The 26,638-nt window shown below is 43.1% G+C and overlaps 1 protein-coding gene across 1 annotated transcript in view; it reads right to left on the reverse strand.

Moving 5' to 3' along the window:
- RSPO2 (R-spondin 2) overlaps positions 1-26,638 on the reverse strand; it is a 105,998-nt gene that overhangs the window by 66,020 nt on the left and 13,340 nt on the right. The window contains exons 2-3 of the mRNA XM_025202030.1: positions 4,727-4,870; positions 2,797-2,985 (exon numbers count right to left, since the gene is read on the reverse strand). Of these exons, the coding sequence (XP_025057815.1) occupies positions 2,797-2,985; positions 4,727-4,870 (333 nt within the window). The remainder of the gene's footprint in view (positions 1-2,796; positions 2,986-4,726; positions 4,871-26,638) is intronic.

Below are 26,638 nucleotides of genomic sequence, written 5' to 3' on the forward strand. Positions count from 1 at the left end.
GAATGACAGGAAAAAAAGGATTGTTTATGCTGAATTAGAGGGGAAACTTCCAGATGGTAAGATGCATTAACCTGTATAATAATTCTGCCCAGCAATTTCCATTGCTTGAAACTTTTCAAAAATAGAGTGGATGAAAAAGTAGAAAATTTGTGATAGAGAAGAGCCCTGAATTGGCAAGAGGAGGGGCTAAATGATCCAAGTCATCTTTCCAATTTCTGACTCCTCAAATCAGTCATGTTACACCCATGCAATAGGGTAATATAAATAACATTACCAGAAGTACAAATGTGACATGTCCAACTGGAAATAACAATTTAATATACTAATCCTGACTATAAGAAAATACTGTTGAGTAGCAAATTTGAAGTCACTAGAATGTCATCCAACTTTAAAGTGTTTTACTCATTTTGGCGGGAAAGAAACATATCTGTGTGAAATTATTTTGTGCTTGCATTCCAGTCTGTATCTGTAGAACTCTACAAAGACAAAGGAAGAGATGAAGAGTTTCACTTCATAAACTAGATTTATTGCAAGGCCCTACAGACAGATGAGATGAGTAGCATCTCAATTCTGATAAATATGGAAGTAAAACAGTGAATATGAAGGTTAAATGTAACTGCAAGAAGGAAAATTCATATAAAAACTGCTTCTGAAGTGTTCTTATATAATGTAGACCACATAAATAGTAACTAAAATGTAAACAAAATGTACAGAAATAGAAAGCATATGTCAAAAGCACATTTACTTGACCCTATTCCACTAAAAATATCCTTATTTCCTGTTCTCAGTTTAATCCATCTACAACCGTCTTCGCTTATATAATCTAATACATATCCCACATGTTGCTCTGAGTTCATATACAGAGAACATTAGGGAGAAAGATTTTATTACCATAGCCTCTCAACAGATATTTACTAGGATTATGGTGCTTCAGGACACTAAATATTGCTTCTCCTACAGTTTTCTTTTTTTCTCCCAAGTTAAAAATTCAATTAGGAAATGTGTAACATTAGGGCAATGCTAGATTTATAAAGAGCACTAAATCTCCTATCTTGATTGGATGTTCCATGGATAACCTTCTTGCCTCTGGAAATGTAATAATGCTTAACAAAACCAGAATGAATATATCTGGTGACCAATGAGACAAGTTATTAATATACTGAAATGTGATAAAGCAAAGGGATTTTAGCCCAACATTGTAAAAATCATTAAAATGCAAAACATACTGCCGAATGAGTTTCAACTCTGAGGTGGAGAGCCTGAACCATTTTGTGACTGCTGAGAGAGCCATGCTAGAAGGGAACTCAGCTGGATACAGAAAATGCCACCAAAAAGGCTCTCCTCCATGACTTTCTAAACAAGGAGGGCAGCATTAAACACTTGGCAGGATTCTAGCAGGTCAACAACAACCATCACCTTCAGGAACATGCAGGATTCACATTTAAACCCAAGATTCAGACACCAAACGCAAGTATCTTCATCATGTGGGAAGGTTTATTAGCTACAAGTTGCTAGCTAGTGATATTGCAGCTACAATGATGCTTGATAGTTGTGGAAGACCACAGTAAGCCTTTAATGTTGGATAGAACTTTTACATTTGCCTACATCAACTTTTCTGGTCACATATTGAAGGAACTCATTAGAAATGTGGTTGAAGAATTTGGGCATGACTTAATAAGGGAAAGGCTGCAATAACTTGTTTTAAAGAAGAAAAACAAAAAAGAGAGAGCTGATCTGTGAGCTGGATCTCTAGATAACAGTTTACCCACCTTGAAAGTGATGACAGACAGCAAATGAGTTTGGCTCCAATACATTACAGACACATATTTCATTTTTCTGAAATACTAGAGTATCACTTAAGTGCTAAGGCACTCATATGAATACTGTGGACCAACCACAGATGCATTAAATCTTAATCAACCCTGTCTGGACAGTCCCTGGTTTAAAGTATTTATAAGTAAATATTAAGGGATATTTACTTCACCTCTTTATCTACTTTCTTTTTTCCTTTATTATTCTTACTCAGCCTTCAGGTACTCACTGAAGAACCCAATACATAACAATGAAGCATGCAAAGGGCCTGATTCTCATTTACATGAAGACCTCTATATGCTGTCTTATAGAGACAGATATAATTAAAAGATACTTTCAAGCCTTTTTACATTACCTGGTTTTTGATGGCTTCAGTGAAAATGAAACCTGGTCCCAGAGTGAACAGGCTAGTGGTGCTTGTTTATTCATTAATGTTGCCCTTTGCTTATATAGAACATCTTATTGTACATTTAGTTTGTGACAGTCTATCGTTATTCCCCTATACTCTGTTTTTTTTAAGACAGGGACAAAAAGTATAAAGAAATAAGTCTGTAAAGAAAAATATATTCTCTTCTGGGGTATTCCCCTAGAGGGATATAAGAACAGGATTTTCCTGAAACCTGTGGAGCATTTAATCAGCTACTTCACAATTGTAATTGCGGTGTAAAAATTGTGGCAGCATCCATCACTTCTTGTGTGTCCTCCATAATGGGTTTTTAACCAGTGGACTCATACAATTCAGCTCCTCTGGGTGTGTTGTCATTTCACTCACCAACTCATGCCAAAGCATGCCCATGCTGAGCCCTCTACATAGGCACTCCCTGTGTGCAACAGGAAAGGAATAGATCTACTGCTTTTTTGGCTTTGCATAATTGTACAAGGTAGGGACAGGATTTTCCCTTCAGTCTGACCTATACATATCTACTTTTCAAATTATAAACAGGACTGAAGTTGGAAAAAAGCTCAAACATTTTTTGTTCTTACCTCCTGGACAGTGCCTCATGGCCATTTTACATCTTCTGGACTCTGCAATGGTTGGACAAGGTATTGTGTCTTTTGCTGGCTTTTTCACAATTTGCCTTGTTCTTGTTTCCAGACCCCATTTAAATCCACATGTTTTGTTATTTCTGCTGCAAGTTCCCCATTCACTCCACTGACTCACTTCACAGCCCTCTAATAAAGCAAAACATGTCACAAATTAGTGCTTTTGTCTACATCTGTCTCTCTTCCCATGTCTAAGGTACTTCTAAGGAGCACTGGTATTAAATTTTAAAATCATTGCTTGTAAACTTTATTATTAGGTGAAATCTGAGGTTATTATATAATTTTGGTATTTTACAAGGCAATTGTGACAGAAACCTCTGGTATCTTACAGCAAACAAAAGCAACCAACTAGTTATACATAGGTTCTTTGGTATTTCATTATTTCCATGGCTTTTAACAATTTTCGCTTGAAAAGAATGAGTTCATTCTTTGAAATTATACCTGCAAGAACATTTTAAATTGGTACTTCTCCTTAAACTTGGATGTTAAGCCCATCTCAATTTTTAAGTCTAGTTAGGTGGACAGGATTCATACCATTAGGTATGTGAAGTGTTTTTCATACAGTCTTAAGGGGAACTGAAAAAATTATGAATGAATTAAAAGAAGCAAGGTAAGTTGGAAATAACTAGAAAAAAGAAAACACAATAGCATTTTGAGCGTGATGGATTTGCAGGGTAAATTGCAACATTTTAAGTGCACAATAGAACTAGAACTCAGCTGGTATCTAGGGGGAGAGTCTGTGATAATTTTCAGTCTTTAAGAATACTATTTTTAAGCTCATACACACAAAGGCATAAATATGGTAACATTGTTAACCAGTCAGCCCCCCCATAAGGCATAAGATATATTTAAAAAAAACCAAAACCTGTGTTCATTTACTTTATTAGTTTCATGAACCATTACCATGGTTCTTGTTTCAAACTTTCTCTCAGTCATCAAGGTTAGAAATGTACTTTTTAAAAATGAAAACTGAGTTTCACATGATATGACTCTAGAATCTGGGGCTTCAAGAAAAAATGTCATATACTGTGAGACTCACGAGTCGGTCTTGGTAATGCCGTCTCAGTTTTACACTGAGTTTTACATTGACAATGGTTGTTTCAGTTTTGTAAAACTAACATTTCCACTGAAAATACTCAGATGGTGGTTTAACTTGGGACTTGTTCCTTTTCAAGTAAATTCAAAACTGAACTAGGGATTCAGCCCAATATATTTTACTACCTGCCCTGCAGCTCCTCTTTGCTGCTGTCACTGCTATCATCAGTGTCATCTCTGGGTTGCCCAGTGAGGCAGTGGAAAGGAGCCGGAGGGCAGCCCAGGTGTGGGTTCTGGGCAGCCGCAGCAAGAAGGGCCCAGCTGCAGTGAAGGGGAGGTGGTCGCTTTTCCCCTGTGCCCAGCAGCAGCTTCTGCCCAGCTACCACTGCTGCTCAGCATGGGTGGACAGTCCAGAGCAGGCGTGGGGAAGGTCGGGGTCAGGGCCGGGGCTATGCACATAGGTGCCAGCTGGTCTGAAACTGGTCTGCTCCAGCCATGGCGAGTCCAGAGTAAGTGTGGGGCAGGCCAAGACCAGGACCAGGGCTGTGTGCTCAGCTGCTGTGGGCAATGGCAGGGAGGACCAGCAGGGTGTGCAGGCTCTATGTAGCCCACGGGCCCATATAATTGCCTGCCCCTGCATTAAATGAAAAAATATTATTTGAACTTGTTCCCCTTAACATCTGCTCAAGATGTTAGCACAAGACTTTTAGAAATGTTGGTCCCAATTAATAGGGTAACTGAATGAGACATGCAGAATAAATTCAACAGGTCTTCCATAAGGACACAGATATTAAAATGAGTTGCTTGTATTGTCAAGTCATGCTCAGACACTCACCCACACATTCCATTGTTTCCTCTAATGCTGCAAATCCAGCTGGGCATCCTCCAAAACAACGGCCTCGGTGCAAATAGAAGCCAGCTTTGCATTTGGTACAAAAGTCTCTGCTAAAGCAGGAGTCACAGTTTTCTATTCTGCATCCTAAATCAGAGGATAATAGATCTCTGTTAAAAAATATCTAAAAATGAAAATACTTGTAAAGCAACAGACTAGCAAACACAGTATAAAAGAGATGCGGCTTAGGGGTGCACCGATAAAGAATTTTTGGCCAATACCGATGGCCGATAATTAACCAGCCACATCAGCAGATACCAATCTGGTTACCAATATGCAGCCCCTCAGCTTAGAGGACAGCATCCAGCCAGTAAGTCTGTGGGGGGAAAGGCCCGTGGGGGGCATTGATTGAGGCCCCCATGGTGATGGAGGGAGTGGAATGGGGCTGGGGCTGGGGCAGGGACATGGAAAGGAGAAGGCACTGCTCAACTGGGGTGGGGTGACGTGTGGGACAGAGGCATGGGCGGCTCGTTAGGACGGTGTGTGTGTGGGGGTGGCTTCTGCCACTATGTGGATCTCCAAGGGAGTCATGGGGAACATGTGCCTCCTGGATTTGTACGTGGGGCACGGGCAGGCTACCCACTGTGGTCTGGGGCCAGGGGCTGCATCAGCCTCTTCCTAGCAGGGAGGTTGGGCCAGGACTGTGCTTGGGGTGGGCAGAGGCAGGGCAGGCAGCAGCGGCATTGGGAGGGATGGGATGGGCAGCAGTGGCATTGGGCTATGGGATGGGCTACAGCCACCCCAAAATTTGCTGTACCTCCCCTGTAGTCCCCACTCCCAGTACCGCTGCCACCACTTGCTCCACCTCCTCCTCCCCAAGCACTGCCCCAGCCCTGACCTCCGGCCAGGGAGAAACCAGTGCAGCCCACAGCTGGCAGCCTGCACTTGCCCCACACACAAATCTGGGGAACATATGTCCCTCGTGCTTCACCCAGGGCTACATGCCCTGTGTCCCCCAGATGAACCACCTACGGTTTCATCCCACACTCTGCCCTGGCTGGGCAGTACCTGCCCCTGCCCCCATTACTTCCCCCACAGTGGAGGGCCTTGATACCCCTTCCCCTCAAAAACTTACCAACAGGACACTGCTCTCCAAGCTGCTGGGCTGCTTTCCTAGCTGCATGCATGCTGCATCTGCATGCATGCATGTGGCATTTATTGATGACATTATCAATCACATCAGCCAAAAAAGCCGATTGCCAATAATGTCAATTTTCCTTTGATCAATGCTGATACGATATGGACTGATATGTTGGTGCACCTATAATGCTGTCAGCTGGTAAACTTCTTAGTAGAATGTAAAACAAGAAATTACAATTACAATTACCTTTAAATGGCTAGGTTCAAAATTCAAAAAGCTTGAGGTAGAATTGATTTAAGGTACACTGTTTACTGTAAGCAGCATAATTTAAATCAGTAGCAAACAGAATACATATTCACCCTTTGGTGGGGGGTGAGGGGTGCAAATCTTAGACTGGGTTCCACCATTTTTAAACCAGTCTATGTGTGCCAAACTTCTGTTCTGTTACAGGTATAGACCAGTTTACAATCACTTATACTAGTAAAAGTGTAACGTCTATACCTGGCCAATATGATTAGCTGACAGGGCTCGCAACTATAGAAGTGCATGGTGTGGTCCCATGGCTGGGTACCAAGCTTGCTACTTGCCAGTGCAGGGGGAATCCAGGATTGAACTTCCCCTCCACCAGCAATATGGCAAAATGGGACCTGATGCCAGATCCCACAATTGGGCCTCCTGCCATGCACATTTGGCATGGCAGGAAGCATGATTGCTTGGAATCCACATCAGATCTCATCCTGTCTTTACTTGAATTTCTGTCAGGTGTCTTACATACCACAATTGCCCTAAATCTACCTGTTTGTGATTTTAAACTTGATTTTCTCATTTTTTCATTTTTTTCAATTCCTTGCTGCTGTATTAAAGATTCACTCAAACAATAAGGGAAATTGGCTAAACACAATATGTTGTCAAGTGCATAAAGCTATAACAGATATCTTATTTTGTTTTTTTTGCCTTAGGCATTATTGAAACTTTAATTGGCTTTACTAAAATAGGTAAATAACAATTCAGAAAAGTGTGATCTTTGAGTTGCTGATATTTCTGGGAGGGAAAGGGAGACAGGATTTTCAAGACTGAATTTTAACTGAATATTTGTGGAAAGAAAAAGAGATGGAACATATTTGGAGAAGAAAATGGATGATATGTCAATATATATTACTGTCACTGATCTTTGCATACAGGGTCCAAATACTTTCCATTAGCTTGCAATTTGAACAGAATCTCAGCAGCTATTATAGAATGTTTTCTTATGCTATACCTGATTTCCATACTAGTGTACGTGTCTCTATGGCGTTCTACAGATACAAATTTCTTCCAGATTTCAGTGACCAGAACCCTAAACACCAATTATCCTTTAAGTCAACAAATTGTCACAACCCAAGGGTGTGATTTTTGTTTTTGTGTGCTTCGGCACAGCTAAATTGTTCCCACTAAATTGCAGTTTCTTTGCACAGTGGAGTTTTCTGCTGCAGGAGAGAACCCCGGTGCAAAAGAATTCCCGCCAATTTGTAGCTTTCTTTGCAGGGTGCATTTCTTCTTTGCAGCATAGAAATGCTCGTTGCAAAGAGTTCCCGCCATTCGTATTCTAATTGTGCCCCACCATTGGCCATTTCTAAATTATTCACACATGGCGGCTAGTGATTGGCTTGCTAGCCGTATAAAAGGCTTGGGTGGTTTCCGCCCAAGTTGGAGAACTTGAAAAACTTGGAGAACCCCTGCAAGGGAGGACTCCACAAACATCAGGAGGAGGAGACTTCACGCTGTGTGAAGATCTCTAAGCGCTGCGGAGTCTATCGAACCCAGTGCATTTCAAGCAGGCAACAGGGGTCTGATCAGCCTCTAGCCTCTCCCCGTCACCGAGCGCAATCCTTGACGTATCCCTCTCCCTGCGCCCTGCGTGCAAAAGGATCCACGGAGCCTAGCAAACTTCGTGTGAGTCTATTCCTTGCCAGCTGGAACAACTGACATAGTTGTTCAGAGGACCGGACTACCTCAGAGCACAAGTTCCACGGAGCCTAGCAAACTTCGTGTGAGTGTATCCAGAGCTCTACCGGGGTTCGAGTCCTGCAGGTTTATCTTCCCGTCGCCGAAAACCCATTGCGATGTACTCTCGTGTTTTGCATCTTCCCGTTGCCGAAAACCCCCTGCGACGTACTCTCATGCCCTGCAGGTTCGGGTTTTGTTTTGTTTTGTAACTGCAACTCAAGCAAGTTTTCCTGCCTGCACCGCGACCATTTTCGGTGTAAGTAAACAATCTTTAAATCAACCGCTAAGCGTCCGTGCCTAATTCTAGCTCGCCGCCGGTTTTCTCTGACCCCGCGTGCCCGGGCTGCTGGCCATAGCCCGCGCAGCACAAAAGGGCCCTGATCGCACCCCCCGCCGCCCACACATGGCGACGAGGATGGGATCGGAAGGCGGCCCGCACACAAATAACTGCTACTGGCCAGACCCTCTTCTACCTATTAGGCACCTAAATGTGATCCTATTCTACCCTGTTTGTCCCTGAAAAAACCAATAATGTCATGTGCCAACTATTGTACGATGCCATCTTCTTAGCCCAAGACAAAAACACAGCAGGACAAGAGCCAATTGACTTAGCTTTTTGTTAACCTTTCTTTTTCAGGGACTCAAGCAGGGAAAAACAGCATCACTTAGTTGGTTACATTTACTCAGACCCTTAACAGGTGAAATAGGATCAGGCTCTAAAACTGTCCAAGTAAAAGGCATTAAATGTATAGTTAATAATAGAAATAATAATTTTAAAAGTATATATTAAAAAATTTTGGAAAAATTCCCTCAAAAAAGTGATAGTTTAACAGTGCTGCTTCTAATGTTTAGAACAGAAGTTAAGACTTCTCAGTTTCATTTTCCAATAATGTAACTCAAATGTTTTTCAAATCCCCTATTATAGTTTATTTGACAGCTTATAGTCATTACTACTGGTTCCAGTCATGCTGATTTTTTTCTATTTAATTATTATAACTGCTGACTTCTATATCATTATTTCTTTCTTGAGATATACATTTTTGTTACAATTATGCATTTTTCAAGTCTCTTAAAGCATAAAGAAGCAGCTCCATGCTGACTTAATCTTGGGGCTGTTCTTGAATGTCTTTCTCTTTCCCATGATCAAGGCTGACTTGAATAAACTTAGTAAGTGGGCGGATACAAACCTGATGATGTTCGATATTGATAAATGTAAGGTACTCCACCTCAGGAAAAAAAACCCACAGCATACTTATAGGCTCAGCAGTGTTACGCTTGCTAGCAACACAACTGAAAGAGACTTGGGGGCTATGATTGACCACAAGCTGAACATGAGCCATCAATGTGATGTCACAGCTAGCAAAGCAAATAATACTCTGGCTTGCATCCATAGAAGCTTCTCAAGTAAATCTCAGGATGTCATCCTCCCACTGTACTCGGCCTTGGTGAGGCCACAGCTGGAGTACTGCATCCAATTCTGGGCTCTGCAATTCAAGAAGGATGTCAAGAAATTTGAGAGAGTCCAGGGGAGAGCCGTGCACATGATCAGAGGACAAGAGAATAGGCCTTATGAAGAGAGGCTGAGAGCCATGGGACTCTACAGCCTGGAAAAACACAGGCTCATGGGGGACCTGGTGACTGCTTATAAGTATATAAGGGGTGTAAATCAGGATCTGGGAGAATGTCTGTTCACCAGAGCACAGCTGGAGTACTGCATCCAATTCTGGGCTCTGCAATTCAAGAAGGATGTCAAGAAATTTGAGAAAGTCCAGGAGAGAGCCATGCACTTGATCAGAGGACAAGAGAATAGGCCTTATGAAGAGAGGCTGAGAGCCATGGGACTCTTCAGCCTGGAAAAACGCAGGCTCATGGGGGACCTGGTGACTGCTTATAAGTATATAAGGGGTGTAAATCAGGATCTGAGAGAATGTCTGTTCACCAGAGCACCCCAAGGAGAAGCAAGGACCAACGATCATAAACTTCTACAAGACCATGTTAAGCTGGACATAGGGAAAAAAATTTACTGTCCAAACCCCCAAGACCTGGAATAGACTCCCTCCAGAAATGGTGCAGGCACCTACTCTGGACTCATTCAAGAAGCATCTGGATGTTTATCCTGCTGGAATCCTTTGACCCCAGCTGACTTCCTGCCCCTGGGGCAGGGGGCTGGACTTGATGATCGTCAAGGTCCCTTCCAGCCCTAACGTCTATGAAATCTATGAAAGAATTCAGAAAAGCCACAGCAGGTCAGAATGTTTTTAAAACTATGGCTTCCTATTTGAAATCTCTGGGTTTATCTTGTGAATCATGTTTGGACATCTAACAGTGCTAACATTGTGTGGCACCACTGGCACCCTTGGAAAGATCTCAAGGTATCCCATGGCACCCTGTTTGAGAATAACTAGATTAGACCAACTTACAATTTAAGGTGATGGCTGTATATTATTTAACACTAAGTTGAAAGTAAGTGCTGTTCTTCTATGACCTAAAACTAGTGATTTCATGGAACAAGAAATTCCTTCTCAACCTTCTCCTGAAAAGGCATCATCTGACCTAGTTTGTGGATTGTTGAAGTATGATGTAAATAGGGAAAAGTAATGGCAACTAATTTAGCAGAACACAGTGCAAGATCTCTTTTATCACACATAGCTTAGTCAGGTCAGAAACAAAGAAAAAGATGCCAAAAAGGAAGAGGTTTCCACTTTCCCAAAGCACATAGGCCTAGACTGCCAACAGTATTTATTAGGCCTGTGTGAAGTGGCTAGTATTCGCTTTGAATTCGTATTTGGCCAATTCGGGGGACAGTAATTCGACTTGGTGATTCGATAGCTGCACCACCTGGCCCCAGTTCTGGCCCTGAACTCACCAGGTGCTGCCAGGCACAGGGAGTGATCCCTGCTGCCTGCCACTGTCCCGCGCTGCATGGGGCAGGGTCTGCCACGAGCCCCCAGAAGCCCTGGCAGCCACTGCAGCAGCCGGTAAGTGCAGGGCTGGGCGGGGCAGCCATTGATGGGGCTGGGAAAGTGGGTGGGGGATAGAGGCTCATGGCAGAGCCCCCCACATAGTGCAGGGAAGTGGGGGGCAGTGGGAATCACTCCCCCTCACCTGGCAGCAGCTGGTGAGTCTTTATTTTTTCCTGTAAAGCACTGGGATGCTGGGGCTGGGCGAGGCAGCCATTGACAGGACTGGGAGAGTTGGAAGAGGTCAGGGGGGTGCTCAGGGGGGTTGGGGGAGCAGGAAGGGGATGGGGCTTGGCCGGGGTCCCCCCACCCCCTACTTGCTGGCACGGGGTCTGGGTCCAGCTCCCTGCAGTGCTGAGTGGGGACTGCCTAAATCTCCGAAGCTCTCCAAATCTTTTCCAAATCAATTCAGAGAGCTTGAATGGATTTGGACCTCTTTATTGGTCTCCCAATTTGATTCAGATTCAGAGATTTGGCCACCAAATCGAGCTGAATGTCTTCCAGATTGAATCAGTACCCAAAGCTTCGCACAGTCCTAGTATTTATCTATTCAACTCCTATTTAGGCACCTAACTCCCACTGACTTCAGAAAATGTATTTCAGTTGATTAAATACCTGTGTTATTATGTAAATACCTTTATATGCTAAATACCTTGAGGAGCTGACCATTAGAAGCCAAAGGACAGTTATGATCAAAGACCACCAAGATACTAGTTTTGCGATATCAGAAGTATTACCAAAAACATGAGGAGGTCTAGTTCATGAAAAAAGAAGAAAGCTAACCAACCAGAAATATATATAAGAACTTTTAAAGAGAAAATTTTAAAAATATTTTGAATTAATATACAAAAAGGAACCAGCAATTCTTGTTTATTAATGGTCCATTCCACACTACAAGATTGAGAGGCGACTTAGGAAAGAACTTAAATATTCCTAATTTTCAGATGTGTAAATATAAAAGTTTACTTCATGCAATAAAACATAAAAATAAATACTATTGCTCTTTCGGCAAGGTTTTGGAATAACATTTAATCTAAACATGCACAAATACAAAAATGCCAAAGAAAATGTCCAAAAGATGAAACAGAAAAATTCACTGTACTGGAAATAATAATAGTCACATGTACACCTTATAAATCAGGTATGTTATCTGAAAGATTTGCCTTTAAAAAATACATATAAACTGTATCAATATTATCCTGTCATCAGCCACCTGAAGTTACAGCAGTAAGCATTTGGAATTCATTTTATGCAATATCATACTTGTCTTTGTGGTTACTTATGTCATTCTTTTTTTTTCATTCTTTTCTAAGAACAAGTTCACCAAGTGCAGGACTTCTGAAATAGCCATTTGTAAATCCCCAGAGGAACTTTGCAAATGTATAAAGTCTTTATAAAAAGGATTTAAATATTCATCCTTGAACTTTCATAGGCCAAATGTTACAAACCATAAGACAAACAAGGGATCCCCTACAGCAGCTAGAAGCATACAAGGACTTTTACAACAAGCCTTCTTACAATGTGGGACTATAAGTTTAGGCAGTTTGTGTAAAAAAAACAACAAAGAAAACATTTTAAAATGTAGTACTGCCCTTTGGGTTCTGAAAAATTCAAAAATAAGCTTATTGCTGTCTTCATCATAATAGATATAATTATACCATGTGTAATTATTGCCATGTGTAAGCAATGGGTCTCCAAGCTCTAACTCTATCTCATGGATACATTCACACATGCAATCTGTTTGCTGTTAGCATTAGTGTTAAGAGGTCCTCAAAATGGCTTCAGAGTACGTAGCAGTTTGAATGTTTATCCAAAGTACAGCTGCCTGAAAGTGAATGGTAATCTGCTCTGCGGTACTGTTTCCAGCTTCCTGGTCCTTTACAGATGTCCTAAGGACTTAGGATCTGTGCATGAGCAAGAGACTGGAAATGACCATAACAGGCACAGTCACCTTCCACCCACCAGTTCAGACATTGAACTGACACAGGTTTCTTCCCTCCAGAAAATTGAAATAGTCCCTTCTTAGTCAAAACTCCTACTGAAGTTAATACATTGCGGGTACATCTACACCAGGGGTGGGCAAAATGTGGCCCGGGGGGTGGATGCAGCCCGCCAGGCCATTCTATTCAGCCCACGGGGCCCCTAAAAAATTTAGAAAATTAATATTAATCTGCCCTGGGCTGCCTGTTATGCGGCCCTTGATGGCTTGCCAAAATGCACTAAGTGGCCCTCTGCCCAAAATAATTGCCCACCTCTGGTCTACGCATTCATTAATGTGCTGTAGTTACTGTGCATTCAATTTAGTACTTGATTATACAAGTACCAAATTAATGTGCAATAACCAGTGTTACTGCACAGTAGCACTGGCACATGCCTTTTTAGTGATGCCACTGTGCAGTAGCTTAATACTGTGCAGTAGTGTATTAGCACTGTTTGTGCTATGATGGGCTACTGGGCAGTATTATTAGGCTACTGCATGGTCAGTGTCTCACATAGATGCGTCCTGTTTCATGTACACAAAGGGTAGTGAAACCCTGGGTTTATAAAAAACACTGAAATGTTTAATATGTTTTAATAATAATGGAAGAATCTTGCCTGAATTAATGACTGGGTCCTGAATGTTTTGTTTGCAATGTACGCTGATCCTGAAGAGCCTGATCCTCCAAAGACTCTTTCCAAGGTCAGTGACTGTTTGTAGGATGAAACCACAAGGCACCTTGCTCTGAAGAGGTATTGCAATAGTTAATTGCAAATGAGAGTTTGTTATTAGTCTAGATGCACTACAAATATTTTATTAATTGCAATGCTTGAATCAGATATCCATTGTGTTTAAATATTCAGAAAAAAACATTTGCCTTTTGCCCACCCACATAAGACAATTTGAAAAGACATCAAGGTTTTTCCAAATCATGTAATCCAATGATGAGGTGCAGAACGGAACATTACAAGAAAAATGAATATCATGTGACCTTCTCTCACATCCAAGCGACGCAAATATATACTTGAAATCATGCATTAACTATTGCTTCCAAAATGAGAAAGATAACATGTTTAAAGTTGATTTCATTGGTATGATTTTTTTAAACAAAAAAGTCATTATCTAAAAGTTGCCCTTTGATGAAATCGTTACATTCTTTTGGTAAATTTCTGCTTCACCTGATTCTGTGGGCATCAGTTAAAATCTTCATTGTTTTTGGTATAACAAAACGTAGGCAAAGAGCATGTGTTTAGAAAGTTAAATAAATAACTCAATCTTGTTTCAGTTTCTTGATCATAATTCAAAGCTCCAATCTTATTTACATCTTTTACTTTGCCTTTTTTGGTAGTTCTGTTTTCTTTTGTATTACAGCAGAGTCCTCAACATTATAATTACATTTTAGAGGCACTAGTAGCAGCTCTATAGTTAAAGTTGAGATTTACACGTATAGCAGTTTACTTTCCATTTTTCTATGAAGATGAATGATGCTGAATACCCAACTCCTACCAGTTAATCTATTCCAAATCCAATTTAGTGGAAAATACTGAAAAAACCAATTATGAACTATTTTAAGAGTTCTCAAACCAGGATATTCAGCTGCACCAGAATACCACTCAACATCACGCATTTCCTGACTCTTATGGGATGAACCCTGACATAATTTAGTGCAGTCTCAAAAGACCTTTCTTGATATATGGCTCACCAGAGAGCAGTGCATTAGGACAGCTAGTCATTCATGACCCATCTACACCATGTCCTTTGTACTTCAGCTGCAATGGGATGAGCATAGACCGATCTCTATGACTAATACTGATTCCTCTAGGTCAGATAAATTGTCAGTCCCCAAGAAGAAATTTTAAGGAAGAATCATAGTCCTTTTTACTTTTAGAGTGGTTCAATGGATCTAAGGAGAAGTCAGGAGTAAGCCACTATAAGTTTTAACAACATATGAACATAGGAAATGCCATAATGGGTCAGACAAATAGTCCATCTAGCCCAGTAGCCTGTCTCTGACAGTGGCAGAAGTGGATGATATATTGGGAGAGCACTAAACTAAATCTCTCTAGAGCAGCAGTTCCCAATCGGTGGTACAGGTACCACTAGTGGTACACAGACAACCTGTCAGTGGTACTCATTAACATATTTATTATAATTACTTTATATGACAAAAATTTGCTGGAAGTACTTAAGGTTGAACTGAAAAATTTGCTGGTGGTAGTTAAGGTTGTATTGTTTTAAATTGGTGGTGTGCAATCTGTCAGAGATTGGAAGCCGCTGCTCTAGAGTAATCTATACCCTATTCCTATACCCTTCATTGACCTGACCAAGGCGTTCGATTCCTTAAATTGTGACGCTCTGTGGACCATCCTCCAATGCCTTGGCTGCCCGCTGAAGTTTGTCACCCAAGTGGCCAGGAGACCAGGAGGTCAGCCACCTCCAGCTGGGTCCTCGGTGCCAGCCCTAAACAGGCTCCTCTGCCTGGTTCCTGCCACCTGCCTCAGTAGCAGGAATCCTGATGTTCCCTATTTAAAAACTGCAAATTCACTGATAATAAAAATCCCAAATTCACTCTTTAAAATACCCCCATATCCATGTTGTTTCACAATTAAAACAAAAGACTACTATACGAGAACTGTTCGAAAAGTATCGAGACTGATACTGTAGGAAACAAAATATTTTATTTAGATGGGTTTCAGCTTAATCTCCTTCAAAGTATGCTCCTTCTTCTTGTTGGAAGCACCTCTGATAAGCAATTTGTGGAATCGCTAAAAGCTGCTAAGTCATGTTTTGTTTTATGATTTCTACATCACAAAATTTTCTTCCTTTCGAAGTTTTCTTTAGTTGAGGGAAGGGAAAAAAATTGCATGGGGCCATATCAGGTGAATATGTAGGCTGTGGCACTTGTGGGATATGGCGTTTGGCTAAAATTTGCCTAAAAATTGCTTCACAAGCTGTGCTGAGTGGGCAGGCAGGTTGTCGTGGCGAAGCATCCAAGAGTTGGACACCCACTTTTCTGGTCATTTTTCTGGTCATTTCATTCCCATATCGCTGGTTAGAATTGAATGACATGAACCAACAGAAATTCCAACTTTTTCTGCTATCTCTCAGACAGTCAATCGCCTATCATTTCAAACTAAACTGTGAACAACTGCCACGTTTTCATCATTTTGTGATGTTGAAGGGTGCCCGAAAAGCTCATCACTTTCTACTGATAATCATCCTTCTTTAAACTGATGATATTCAAAAACTCTTACATAGGTCAGAGAGTCATCACCAAATGCTATTTTAAGTAATTCAGATGTTTCACTTGCCATTTTCCCAATTTTCATGCAAAATTTAATGCACGTGTTGTTCTGGACACTGACATAATGAAAAGGACACCAGATAAAAATGATCTTACTTTATCAACTGACCACAGAAAACTGGGGAAACACGAGCTGCAAACCTGTCCAGAGGAGACCCAACGTGCCCAGATATGTTCAGCAAAACCATGCCCCCCACCCAATACTCTGTACCACAAATACATGTTCAGTCTCAGTCTTGATACTTTTTGAACTTGTATATATATGTGTGTGTGTGTGTGTGTGTGTATTCTAATATTATAAAAGCCTAAGTCTGTCTGTCACACTTTATTTGCACTCTGATTGGCTGACAGAAACAGCCATTCAGAGTGCTCCAAGCATGGGGGAGCACCACCATGATTCTGAAGCCGTTCTGAGGACTGGACAAAGGGTTGGAGGAGCCAAGGTCAGCAGCATTGGCCACCCTGCAAGCCATGCTAAGGACCAGACAGGGGTGGGGGAGCTGAGGCCAGTGCAAGAGGCAGAACAGCAGCAGCATGGGGCATTAGATAGTGGCACTCCATCTAATGCCCCCCTCCCTCCCTGCCCCCCCATCATTCTTGATGGGCAATTGGCGTGTGTGTGTGTACATCCCTACCAAGTAGCACCCCATAGCCCCCCGCACTCCCGCCCCACACTCCAGTCCCCACTGCCCTTAGTCCCTTACTTACCTGGGATGGAGCCCGGTCCCATCAGGTTGCAGCCTTCACTGCTCCAGGCTGCCCTGCACATGCAGGCACTGTGCTTCAGCACCAAGGCAAGAGGCAGCCATAGAGATGCTCTGGCTGGCTACCAAAGCATCTCTTTGGAGGGCCCCAGCCTCTGGTTGCCTCACACCATGGCCCTGGACCTCACCCTGCTCTCCTTTTTTCTGAGGTTGGTTTGTTTTTTGTTTTTTACACCTGCATATCGAGGTATCAAATTTTGAGCCTGCACTGCAAAATATGCAGTGCAAGAAATGTTTTTTTGTTCCCAGCATGCCTCTTGCTGCATCTCAAAGCATTTTGAGATGCAGCAAGAGGAACATGAGGGCTCATCTGGACGTGCCCAGTGGGTGCATCTACAGTAACTGAGTTACTGAGGAGTAGACTTATTTGCTGCAGTGTAAAGTATCACAGTCCAGACCACAGCAAACTAATTTTCATCACCATAAGATACTAGTGTCAGGGACAGTACTATCTTACAGTGACTAAAATAACTGCCTAACACACATGTAAACGCTGACCCTGGTGTAAATTTTGCTTGGTCAGCCACCTAGCCACACAGCTCTGCTCTTCAGGCACTCTCTTGTCCCAGCCAGCCCCTCTGCCATCCAACACAATAACCTGGAGCCTGGGACTGGCCCCGTGAGCTTGCTGCCAGTCCAAAACTTAACTACCTTTAATATTTTGGAACAAGGCTTATGCAAATTGGGAATTATTAGATTCAGATTCAGATTTGGCTGATTCAGAGGACAGTGATTCAGTTTGGAGGTTTGGATCACTGTCCCAAATCGATTTGGCTTAATCGGCTTCAGAAGTTTCAGCACTGATTCGGAGATATTCGGCCATAGGTTATAATGGGGAATCACTGAAATACCTATAACTTTGTCATATTGGGGCAGATTTGGATGAAAACAGCAGGGATAGTAGCCCCTTCTACGAGCATTAGGCCTCCCAAGTTTCAATGATATAGGTGCAGGGGTTTCTGGGAAACTGCACCTCAAACTGTTCAAAGCAAAACTCATGACATGTGACTTTGTGCGTGTGTTAAGGCACAGTAGGATAAAAATTACAGGGATGGTAGCCCCTGTTCTCAGCCTCACAACTCCACTGTAACCAGTAAGACTTAGGACTCTCAAAGATCTTACAGGTCTGGGCTTTCCCCAGCCAGAACTGTGCAGTGGCTGGAGGTTATTATCAGGTGCCTCCTATCTGCCTTTCACCAGGGAGGTTCATGGTCCTGGCATTTCCTGGAGCTGCCGTGCCACCGGCAGTCCCACCCAGGCCTCTCTACCCTGGCAGGGTGCAGTTTTTGGTCATGCCCAGGATGATGTGGGGCCTCCTCCTCCCCATATAGACCCAGCCCTTATACCTCCAAGTTTTTCCTGGCATGGGAACTCAGCAGGGAGATGTTCTCCCTCTGCTGGCTCATGAGAAACTAAACTGCTGCCTCCAGCTCTGAGAGTGGAGCATTAAATGGCTGCCCTCATTAGCACCTGTCCTGCCACATACATAGCCCCTCATGTAGGCATGAGGACTGCCAGGTTTCAGGTAGAGTGGTGCAGGGGTTTCTGTGAAACTGCACCTCAGACCGCTGAAAGCAAAACTCATGTCACTTGTGTGTGTTAAGGGGTATAGGTTGTAGCTATGTTGGTCTAAGGACACAGCCCAGATTAGGTTCTTAGGGTCAATTTGATATCTTTTATTACACCAACTGAATAGTTGGAGAAATTCTTCTTTGCAAGCTTTCAGGTTTAAAAACCTTTCACCGGGCTGAGGAAGCATCTAGTTGGTGTGTGCGCGCTTCCTGGATGGAAGGAATAGTGAAGAAGCCAGAGGCCAGCCTGCAATTCAGGCAAGAAAGCCAGTCAGTGAAAATGTAAATTGAGGCATCAGGGGATGAGAGACAGGCTGGGGGGGGGGGGAAGGGCAGGGAAAAATGGAGAGGTACCTGCTACCTGGGGAGTCAGATGTCAGGCAGGTTGTAGTGTGTCATAAATCCAATGTCTATATTGAGTCCATGAGTTTCTGTATCCAGGAGGCTGATGAACTGAAGTTCATAGGCCCATCTGTGAAAAGTGGTTTGTAAATTCAAACAAGCACCAACCTCACTAACCTCATCGCCGGAAGCCAACTTCCTACTTCCCAAAACATACTGAATGGATCCAGACCATGCCATGACAAGAAATGCAAAACCTGCCAACATCTCTCCAGTACCCCCACAAACTGCACACCAGAATCTATTATAGACAAGAATACCCAAATACCTGTTGGGGTACATTTCTCACAAGAAAACTACTCTGTCTCCAGTCTCTCAGTCCTGATGCTCAAAGGGAATTTACAAACCACTTTTCACAGACAGGCCTATGAACTTCACTTCATCAACCTCCTAGATATGGAAACTCATGGACTCAATATAGACATTGGATTTATGACACACTACTACCTGCCTGAGATCTGACTCCCCAGGTAGCAGGTACCTCTCCTCTTTTACCTGTTCCATCCTCCTTCCCCCTCCCAGCCTGTCTCTCACCCACTGATGCCTCGATTTTCATTTTCACTGACTGGCTTTCTTGCCTGCATTGCATGCCAGTCTCTCACTTCTTTACTATTCCTGCCATCTAGGAAGAGCACACACATACCAACTAGATGCTTCCTCAGCCTGACAAACAGTTTTAAACCTGAAAGCCTATGCCTTGCAGATGGCACCCCAGGCAGCTAAGCTCACCTGGCACCTCACAACTCCACTGCAACCAGCAAGCCTCAGGCCTCTCAAAGATCTTACAGGTCTGAGCTTTCTCTAGTCAGGACTCTGTGTGTGTGTGTGGTGGCTGGAGGTTATAAGGTGCCTCCTACCTGCTTTTCACCAGGTAGGTCCTCGGTCCTGGCATTTCTTGGGAGCTGCCACACTACCGGCAGTCCCACCAGGCCTCCCAGACCTGGCAGGGTGCAGTTGTAGATCATGCCCAGGACCTGGGGCTGCCTCCTTCCCCATAGCCCCAGGCCATACCTCCAAGTTCATCCTGGCATGGGAGCTCAGCAGGGAGATGTTCTTTCCCTGCTGGCTGGTGATGCAGTGAGTACCACCTCCAGCTCTGAAAGTGGGGCATTAAATTTTTAAAAACTAAAAAGGAAATGGGTGCAGGTGGAGTGAGGAGGGTGGCACTCACTCCATCTGCAGGTGGAGTTTGGGGAACCCCAGCAGTGGGAAGTTTAGTTTGAGAAACACCATCTGCTCCACCAAACCAGGATGCAAGGAGGTACAGTGGGGTGTCACAACATGTCCAAAAGTGCTGAACACCCTCTTGCTTGGAACACTGGTTGGTGGACAGGACAGGTGTTCCTGGGCAACTGTGGCTGGATCCTGCCACATGTGGCTGTGGGTTGCCAAACAGGCCAAGGGGTTGCAGTCCAGTGGCTCTACGTCCTTGGTGAGATAGGTAGCCACCAAAGCCTTGGCACTACCTGTCCAAGGCTGGGGTCTGGTGCATCTGAGCCCCAACATTGACACCATGCCCCTGGCCCACATTGGCAGCGGCTGGCGTGGAGGAGACTGTCTGGTGCTGGGAGTGCTGACACGGGACAGTGGACCCCTCTTCTTCCACGTCGCCTCACCTCTGCTCTTCTTCCTCCCTGACTCTGTTCACCAGCACCTCCAACCAGTAATTGAGGGTTTTGGTGTTGCACATGCTTCCTTTTACCCTAAGATCACACATGCCCACCAGCACATGGGCTGTACTACACTGCAATGGATCCAGCTGTTTTTTGATGCCCTCCTACAGCCGCTTCACCAGTGCCTGCACCTCTGGTGAAAGTGGCTTGCCACAGCCAGAAACACTGATCCCTGGAACTTCTCCATTTGGTTCTCAAGCTCCTTGACTACAGGGATCACCTGGCTAAGGAGGGCACCACCAGCGCTGAGGGTCTCGGTGGCATTGAGGAATGGCTTGAGGACCACCAAGATCTGGGACCACCAGGTATCCCACCTGCTTTGTTAAGGGTGCTGCTGATCCCAATCTCCCTGAGCAAGGACGTCTCATGGATGGCCTTCTGTTGCTCCACCAGCCTTTCCAGCATCAGGTATGTGGAGTGCCATCAAGTCTCCACATCCTGCATGATTTTGTGCTGTGGGATGCTCAGCTCACCTTCCTGCGTTTTGAAATCAGCTGGGTGGTAGTGATGGCACCATCACTGGCAGCCCTGTCCCCCTCCAAGGCATCCCTGACTATAAGGTGGAACCTGTGTACCACACAACGGACGACAACAAAGTTGGCATCACAAACTGCCTTGACCATATTGGCCCCATTGTTGGTGACCATGAACCCTCAGATGAGCTCACCCTGCTGAGTGAGCCACCCCTGCACCATGCATTTCATGGCCACCATTATCTCCCTTGCCATGTGGGACTCATCCATCACCTCTGCTTGAAGGAGAGCCCACCAACAGCCTGATTGATCACACCAGTGCCCTGTGAGGGAGAGGTGGGCATGACCTCCACCCTGGCTGCTCCAGATGTCCAAGGTGAAGTGTAGAGATACCTACAGCCCTGCCTTGCACAGCTCCTCCTTCAAGTACTCCCTGCATGCCTCAGACAGGGAGGGCACCACCATCCTGCTAAAGGTGGTGCATGCGGGCACTTGGTAAGAGGGGACCACAAGCGCTATGAGCCACCTGAACCCTGGCTGCTCAACGAAGGAGAAGGGCTGGCCATCCAGAATAAGCATCTCCCCAATGCTCTGGGTGACCTTGCTCACCCTTGCAATGCACCCTGCTTTGTCTGAAGCTTTCCCCCACTGCTCCAGGGTGGCCTGCCTCTGCTTTGTGGGGGTGGGAGCTTTGGAGCAAGAGGGGGACTTCCCTTTGGGCACACTCCCACTGGTGCCAGGCTGAGGAGGAGCAAGGGCAAGGGGGTGCTGCCTCCTGAGATGCAGGAGCATTGCCATGGTGGTTAAGTGTTTTACCTCCTTGCCCCTGCTAATCTGCCTTCAGCACTGCTGGCAGATAGCATACTTTGGATCATCTGTCACCTCAAAATGATCCCACACTATGCTACCCCCCCCTGCTTCTGGGTTGAGGGTGGTGATCCTGCCTTATCCCCCTCCTTAGCAGGCAGAGGCACAACAACAGGAGAAACTGACTCATTTGAGCCACTTGTCTCCACAACCTCAACCTCAACCTCTTCTGAGGTGCTTTCCAGAGAAGGAGGCCTCACTCTAGGGGAACTTTGAGGGGTGTGGAGCACAAAGTCAGATTCCCCCTTGTTCCCCAGAATTTCTTTTGCTGGGTGCTCAGGTCCAGCTTCTCCTCTGGCACTGAGAGGCTCATGCTGGGCGATGAAATTGGGGTGGAGGAGACTGTCATGCTGGTGGCTATTTCTGATGTTAGAGGAGGTGGTGCAGGTGAAGGGACAGGTACTGCTCCCACCTCCTTGCTCCTTGCTGCTCCTTGCAGCAGAAGGCTTATCGCTGCAGGAAAGAGGGTGCATATATGTTTGGGAGGGGGAGAAATTGCAGTTCTCCTCCTGCCCCCTCTAGCCCCTCTCCCACCCCTGCCAGAAGACCTGGCACCTGTTTTTCCAGCACACTTCATATTAATCTTTGCTGTGTGGGAAAATGTGTGTGTGTGCAACTATAATATCTCTTCTTCTCTGTGTGTGTGTAACTAACTAATATCCCTTCTTCTTCTCTGATTACTGTATGTGTATGTAATTAATAATATTAATATCTCTTCTTACTTCTGTGTGTGTGTGTGTGTAATGTATGTGCTTTCCTGCACAGTGATGGATCACACTGCCAGGAAAAACACAGCTTTTTTTTTTTTTAAGTGTGTGTGTGTGGGAAAATAATACGAACAAATAAGAGATTTTTGGAGGAAGAATATGTTGAAAGAAAGATTGGGTAGGGATAAGTATAGGGATTCTAGGCAAGAATAACTAGTAAGCTGTATCCTATCCTTCCCAAAAACAGAGACTAGGAAGCCAAGCCAGTCCAGTAGTACCTTTTACACACTGCTACTCAGGCAGGAACAGCTCACAAAAAGGACCAAAATGCTGCAGACAGAGGCTTATGTGTTGTTTCTACATCCCTCCCCCAGAGCACTGTGATTGGAAGGGGACTCAGGGAAAGATCATAGTCACTGGCCAGCTCCAGATGTCAGTCTTTCCCATCCTCCTCCCACCACTCCCCCTCCCTCATCCCAATTTCTGTTCCCTTGAAAGACTGCTTTCTGAATTTCCTAATCTTTTCTGAATCGATTCAGAGGGGTTTTTTTGTCTCCCAATTCGATTCAGATTCGGTGATTCGGCATCCAAATTAAGCCAAATCTTCTCCAAATCAAAACAGCAACCAAAGCTTTGTAAACCCCTATTTGGTACCATCTGCAAGATTGGAGATTTTACTGTGCACTCCCATTTCCAGGTTACTAACAACAATAAAGTTTTGTTTTGTTTTTTGGTTTCTTTCCTTTTTTAAATTTATTTTACAAAATTTTGCATTTGTCAAGCGTTCCTTTAATCAGTCTAACTAAACATTTGTAGCATGGACTGGCCAAATTTAAATCAGAGTGATTTAAATAACTAATTTTAACCATGATTTAAATCAGCAAGCAGGAAACCTTGATCAAAATAATCAATTTTAATATTGTATGAGATTTGTAATTAATATTTAATGATCAATTTTAATATTGTATTTCTATTTTTAGCTATTTTTTAAAGGAAGTCTGATTCTCCTTTGTTGATAACCACTAAGACTAATTGATTTGCAAATAAATATACCCTTTACATTAAATTTGATACTACATTTACTAATCAGGACTATGCATGTTAGCATTTATACATTTGCATCAAGAATTGTAATGTTAATCATTTATTATGTTAGAAAATAATGAATGACAGAGCTTATTTTCTGCATCCTTGATTTGTTACTCATGATTTCTGTCAACATTTTTTAATGGAAATTAAAATTCCAATTAAAATGCAGAACAATGTCATTTTAAAATTATTTCTATAAATTAAGTAAAATTTCATAATATATGCAAAACAAAGAAAGTAATATCTGTAGTTAGTGAACTGAACCAATCGCTTCTGATCACCATGTCCTTCAAGGTTTTAGAATTAACAGATCTCAACTTCTCATGCCTAGTTTCTATTCAGAGATTGGAAAGGAAAGTAATCTCTCCTGCTTTTTTAACTGTCAATCAGTTTCTCATCTTTGAATCAGCGAGTCATTGAACTAAACTAAATATACAGAAAATATTCTCTCTGCATCTTCAGACAAGTCTATATACGTCAAAAGCTGGTTTAGCATTTCAACACATTCTAATTCCAGATGCTAAACCAGTGATTTTCCCCAATGAGATTATCTGAATTTGTTTAAAATGGTCTCATCTTCCAAGAAAGGTTCAACCATAATAAGAAAAAAGCCTGGACTGAGACTCTTAAAAAAAACCCTTGGTAATTTTAGATTACTGACATAGCATACCATTTTCAGACACCTGAGTGAGTTAGGTAAAGTCCCATTTTATTGACTTTCAATTAGACCAATTTTCCTAAATGTCCAAGCCATATTTGAAAATGAGATTTTTATCTTCGGTGTTCTTGAATATCTGAATTTACCATGTTTTTCAAAAGCAATAATACTTTTGAAACACTTGTCCAAGTTTCAATTTGTTCCAAATGTGATGGATTTAGGACCACTGATCTAGATCAGCGAGCAATGTCTTCAGAAAACTAGTTATAAAATACTGGAGTTTAGGTTTCATAATCCATTTATATTGACCTAAATCCTCCAGTCCAATTTAACTGAAGACCAAAATATGTATCTGAACAAGGTAGATAAAATTATTTATAGAATGTTACATAAATAGTGAGAAATGTTTTCTTTAATCCAGAGCCTGGATTAGCAAATCATGCCCAGAGCTACCCGATTTTATCAGATCCAAGGTTGATAAATAAGCAAACGAACCAAAGTAACATTTAAAATAAATTCAGATCTGTTCTGGCTTTTTGACAATAATAACACTACTAGTAATTCCTCCTTTAAAAAAAGAATTGAGGAATTAAGTCATCCATGATATCTCAATTAAGATTGCAGAGGTTTGAGGTACAAATTAAAATCTTAAACAAAACCCATATCCAGCATGAGCTTTTTTAAAGGTATAAGAAGTGTCTATTCTGGTCATCATTTATCTCTAGCCTGATTCTGGACCTTCAGTTGTGAAGTAGCCAGAAACAAAAAGGACCCTTCCATGATAAATTTATAGTCAGCTTGATAATGTAGTACAATACAGAATTAGTTGTAATACATTTATGAAAAATGTAGAGAAAGCGAAGCTTTATTGGAATACATTTACAAGTTAAAGTGAATTATGTTGTATATAATACAGAACATTGAAGAGGTATAAATGGCAAACAGTTCTGTTTGCATATAGGCTAACCAAGAGAATGGTCTGCAAAATCATGTTTTCATACTAATAAGCTGAGCATGACGAATTGCAAGATCAAAAGAACTGCTATTTCAATGATAAATAAAAGTTACTTGAAAAGTCATGCATATTAGAAATCCCTTTTTTGTGAAACATACAGATCCTAAAAGTAGTTTTTATTGTTGTTTTGTTTCCTTTTGAAATTTATGTGGGGTCACTGAAATGTTCAACCATAGCCTCACCAAGTTACAAAGTTATGTTTTAGAAATATACGATGTGAAACAGCTGTTGGTCAATTCCTACTAAGGTTAAGTATAGCTGTTCATAGCTAATATAGTATTGCCCACAGTTGCTTGTGAGAAGCAGAAAGGTTGAGAAGAATTTGAGCAGGGGTACTGAGCAGGCAATGAGGTTGGGATGCTTGTGTGAGAGGAGCTATATGTGCGGAAGCAAAAAGGGTGAGTCACATGAATGAAGGAGGAGGGAGAGCAGAGAACAGGCCTGTGTGTTGTGGAGGGAGGCAGACAGGCAAGGGTGGCAAGTAGGAGGCAGAAATAGGCAATGAAGCAGAAGTTGCTGAGGAAAGAAGATAAGCATGCAGCTGCTTTGGAAGGAGAGTGGAGGGAAGGAAATGATAGAATGAGATGCAGAGGAAGGACGTTAAAGAAGCAGGAACTATGAGAGTTGAGTAGTTTTGGAGGGGGAGGAAAATTACTATAAAAATAAAGTAGGAAAAGTGGAGAACAGAAAGAGTAGAAGAACATGTCCTGCAGAGAATGAAGGGGAGAGAGAATGCAGGCTGAAGCTCCACTGCCTACTTTGAATCTCAGGCCAAACTGTTAAAAACAGGTCGTCTATTTAAACTCCTAAGCAAACATGATCTATGTACCTTCAGGTGATTCTTCAAGATACATATCAACACCTTTAGGGCCTTTGATGAGGTTTGAACTGCAGCGTCCAACAGAAGGACATGAAAACCTCCTTCGATGCATGACTTTGTGTCATAAAATGTGCCTACTGCTGTCACTAGGACAGGGGCTGGCAATTTTTTTAGGTGGAGGGCCGCTTAAGGAGTTTTGGTGAGCTGTCGAGGACTGCATGGGTAGCCCTTGACAGGTGCCCTGGCCCCTGGGCACCATCTTGGGACCAGAAGTCCCACTCCCTAACCTTTGTCACCAGAAGTCCCTTCCCTTACCCCCAGAAATACTCCTTTTGAGGGGGTTTGCCACCTTAGAACCAAAAAAACCAATCATACACTAAAAGCCAAACACCTACTACAATAGGGGTTGGCAACCTCTGGCACGCGTGCTGAGCATGGCATGAGAGGCCATTTTCTTTGGCACGTGTTGGGGCCACAGAGGCAGCAGCTGTTTGCAGCCTCCTGGCT

Source organism: Alligator sinensis, unplaced genomic scaffold (assembly GCF_000455745.1).
Source record: "Alligator sinensis unplaced genomic scaffold, ASM45574v1 scaffold20_2, whole genome shotgun sequence".
Taxonomy (NCBI): Eukaryota; Metazoa; Chordata; order Crocodylia; family Alligatoridae; genus Alligator; species Alligator sinensis.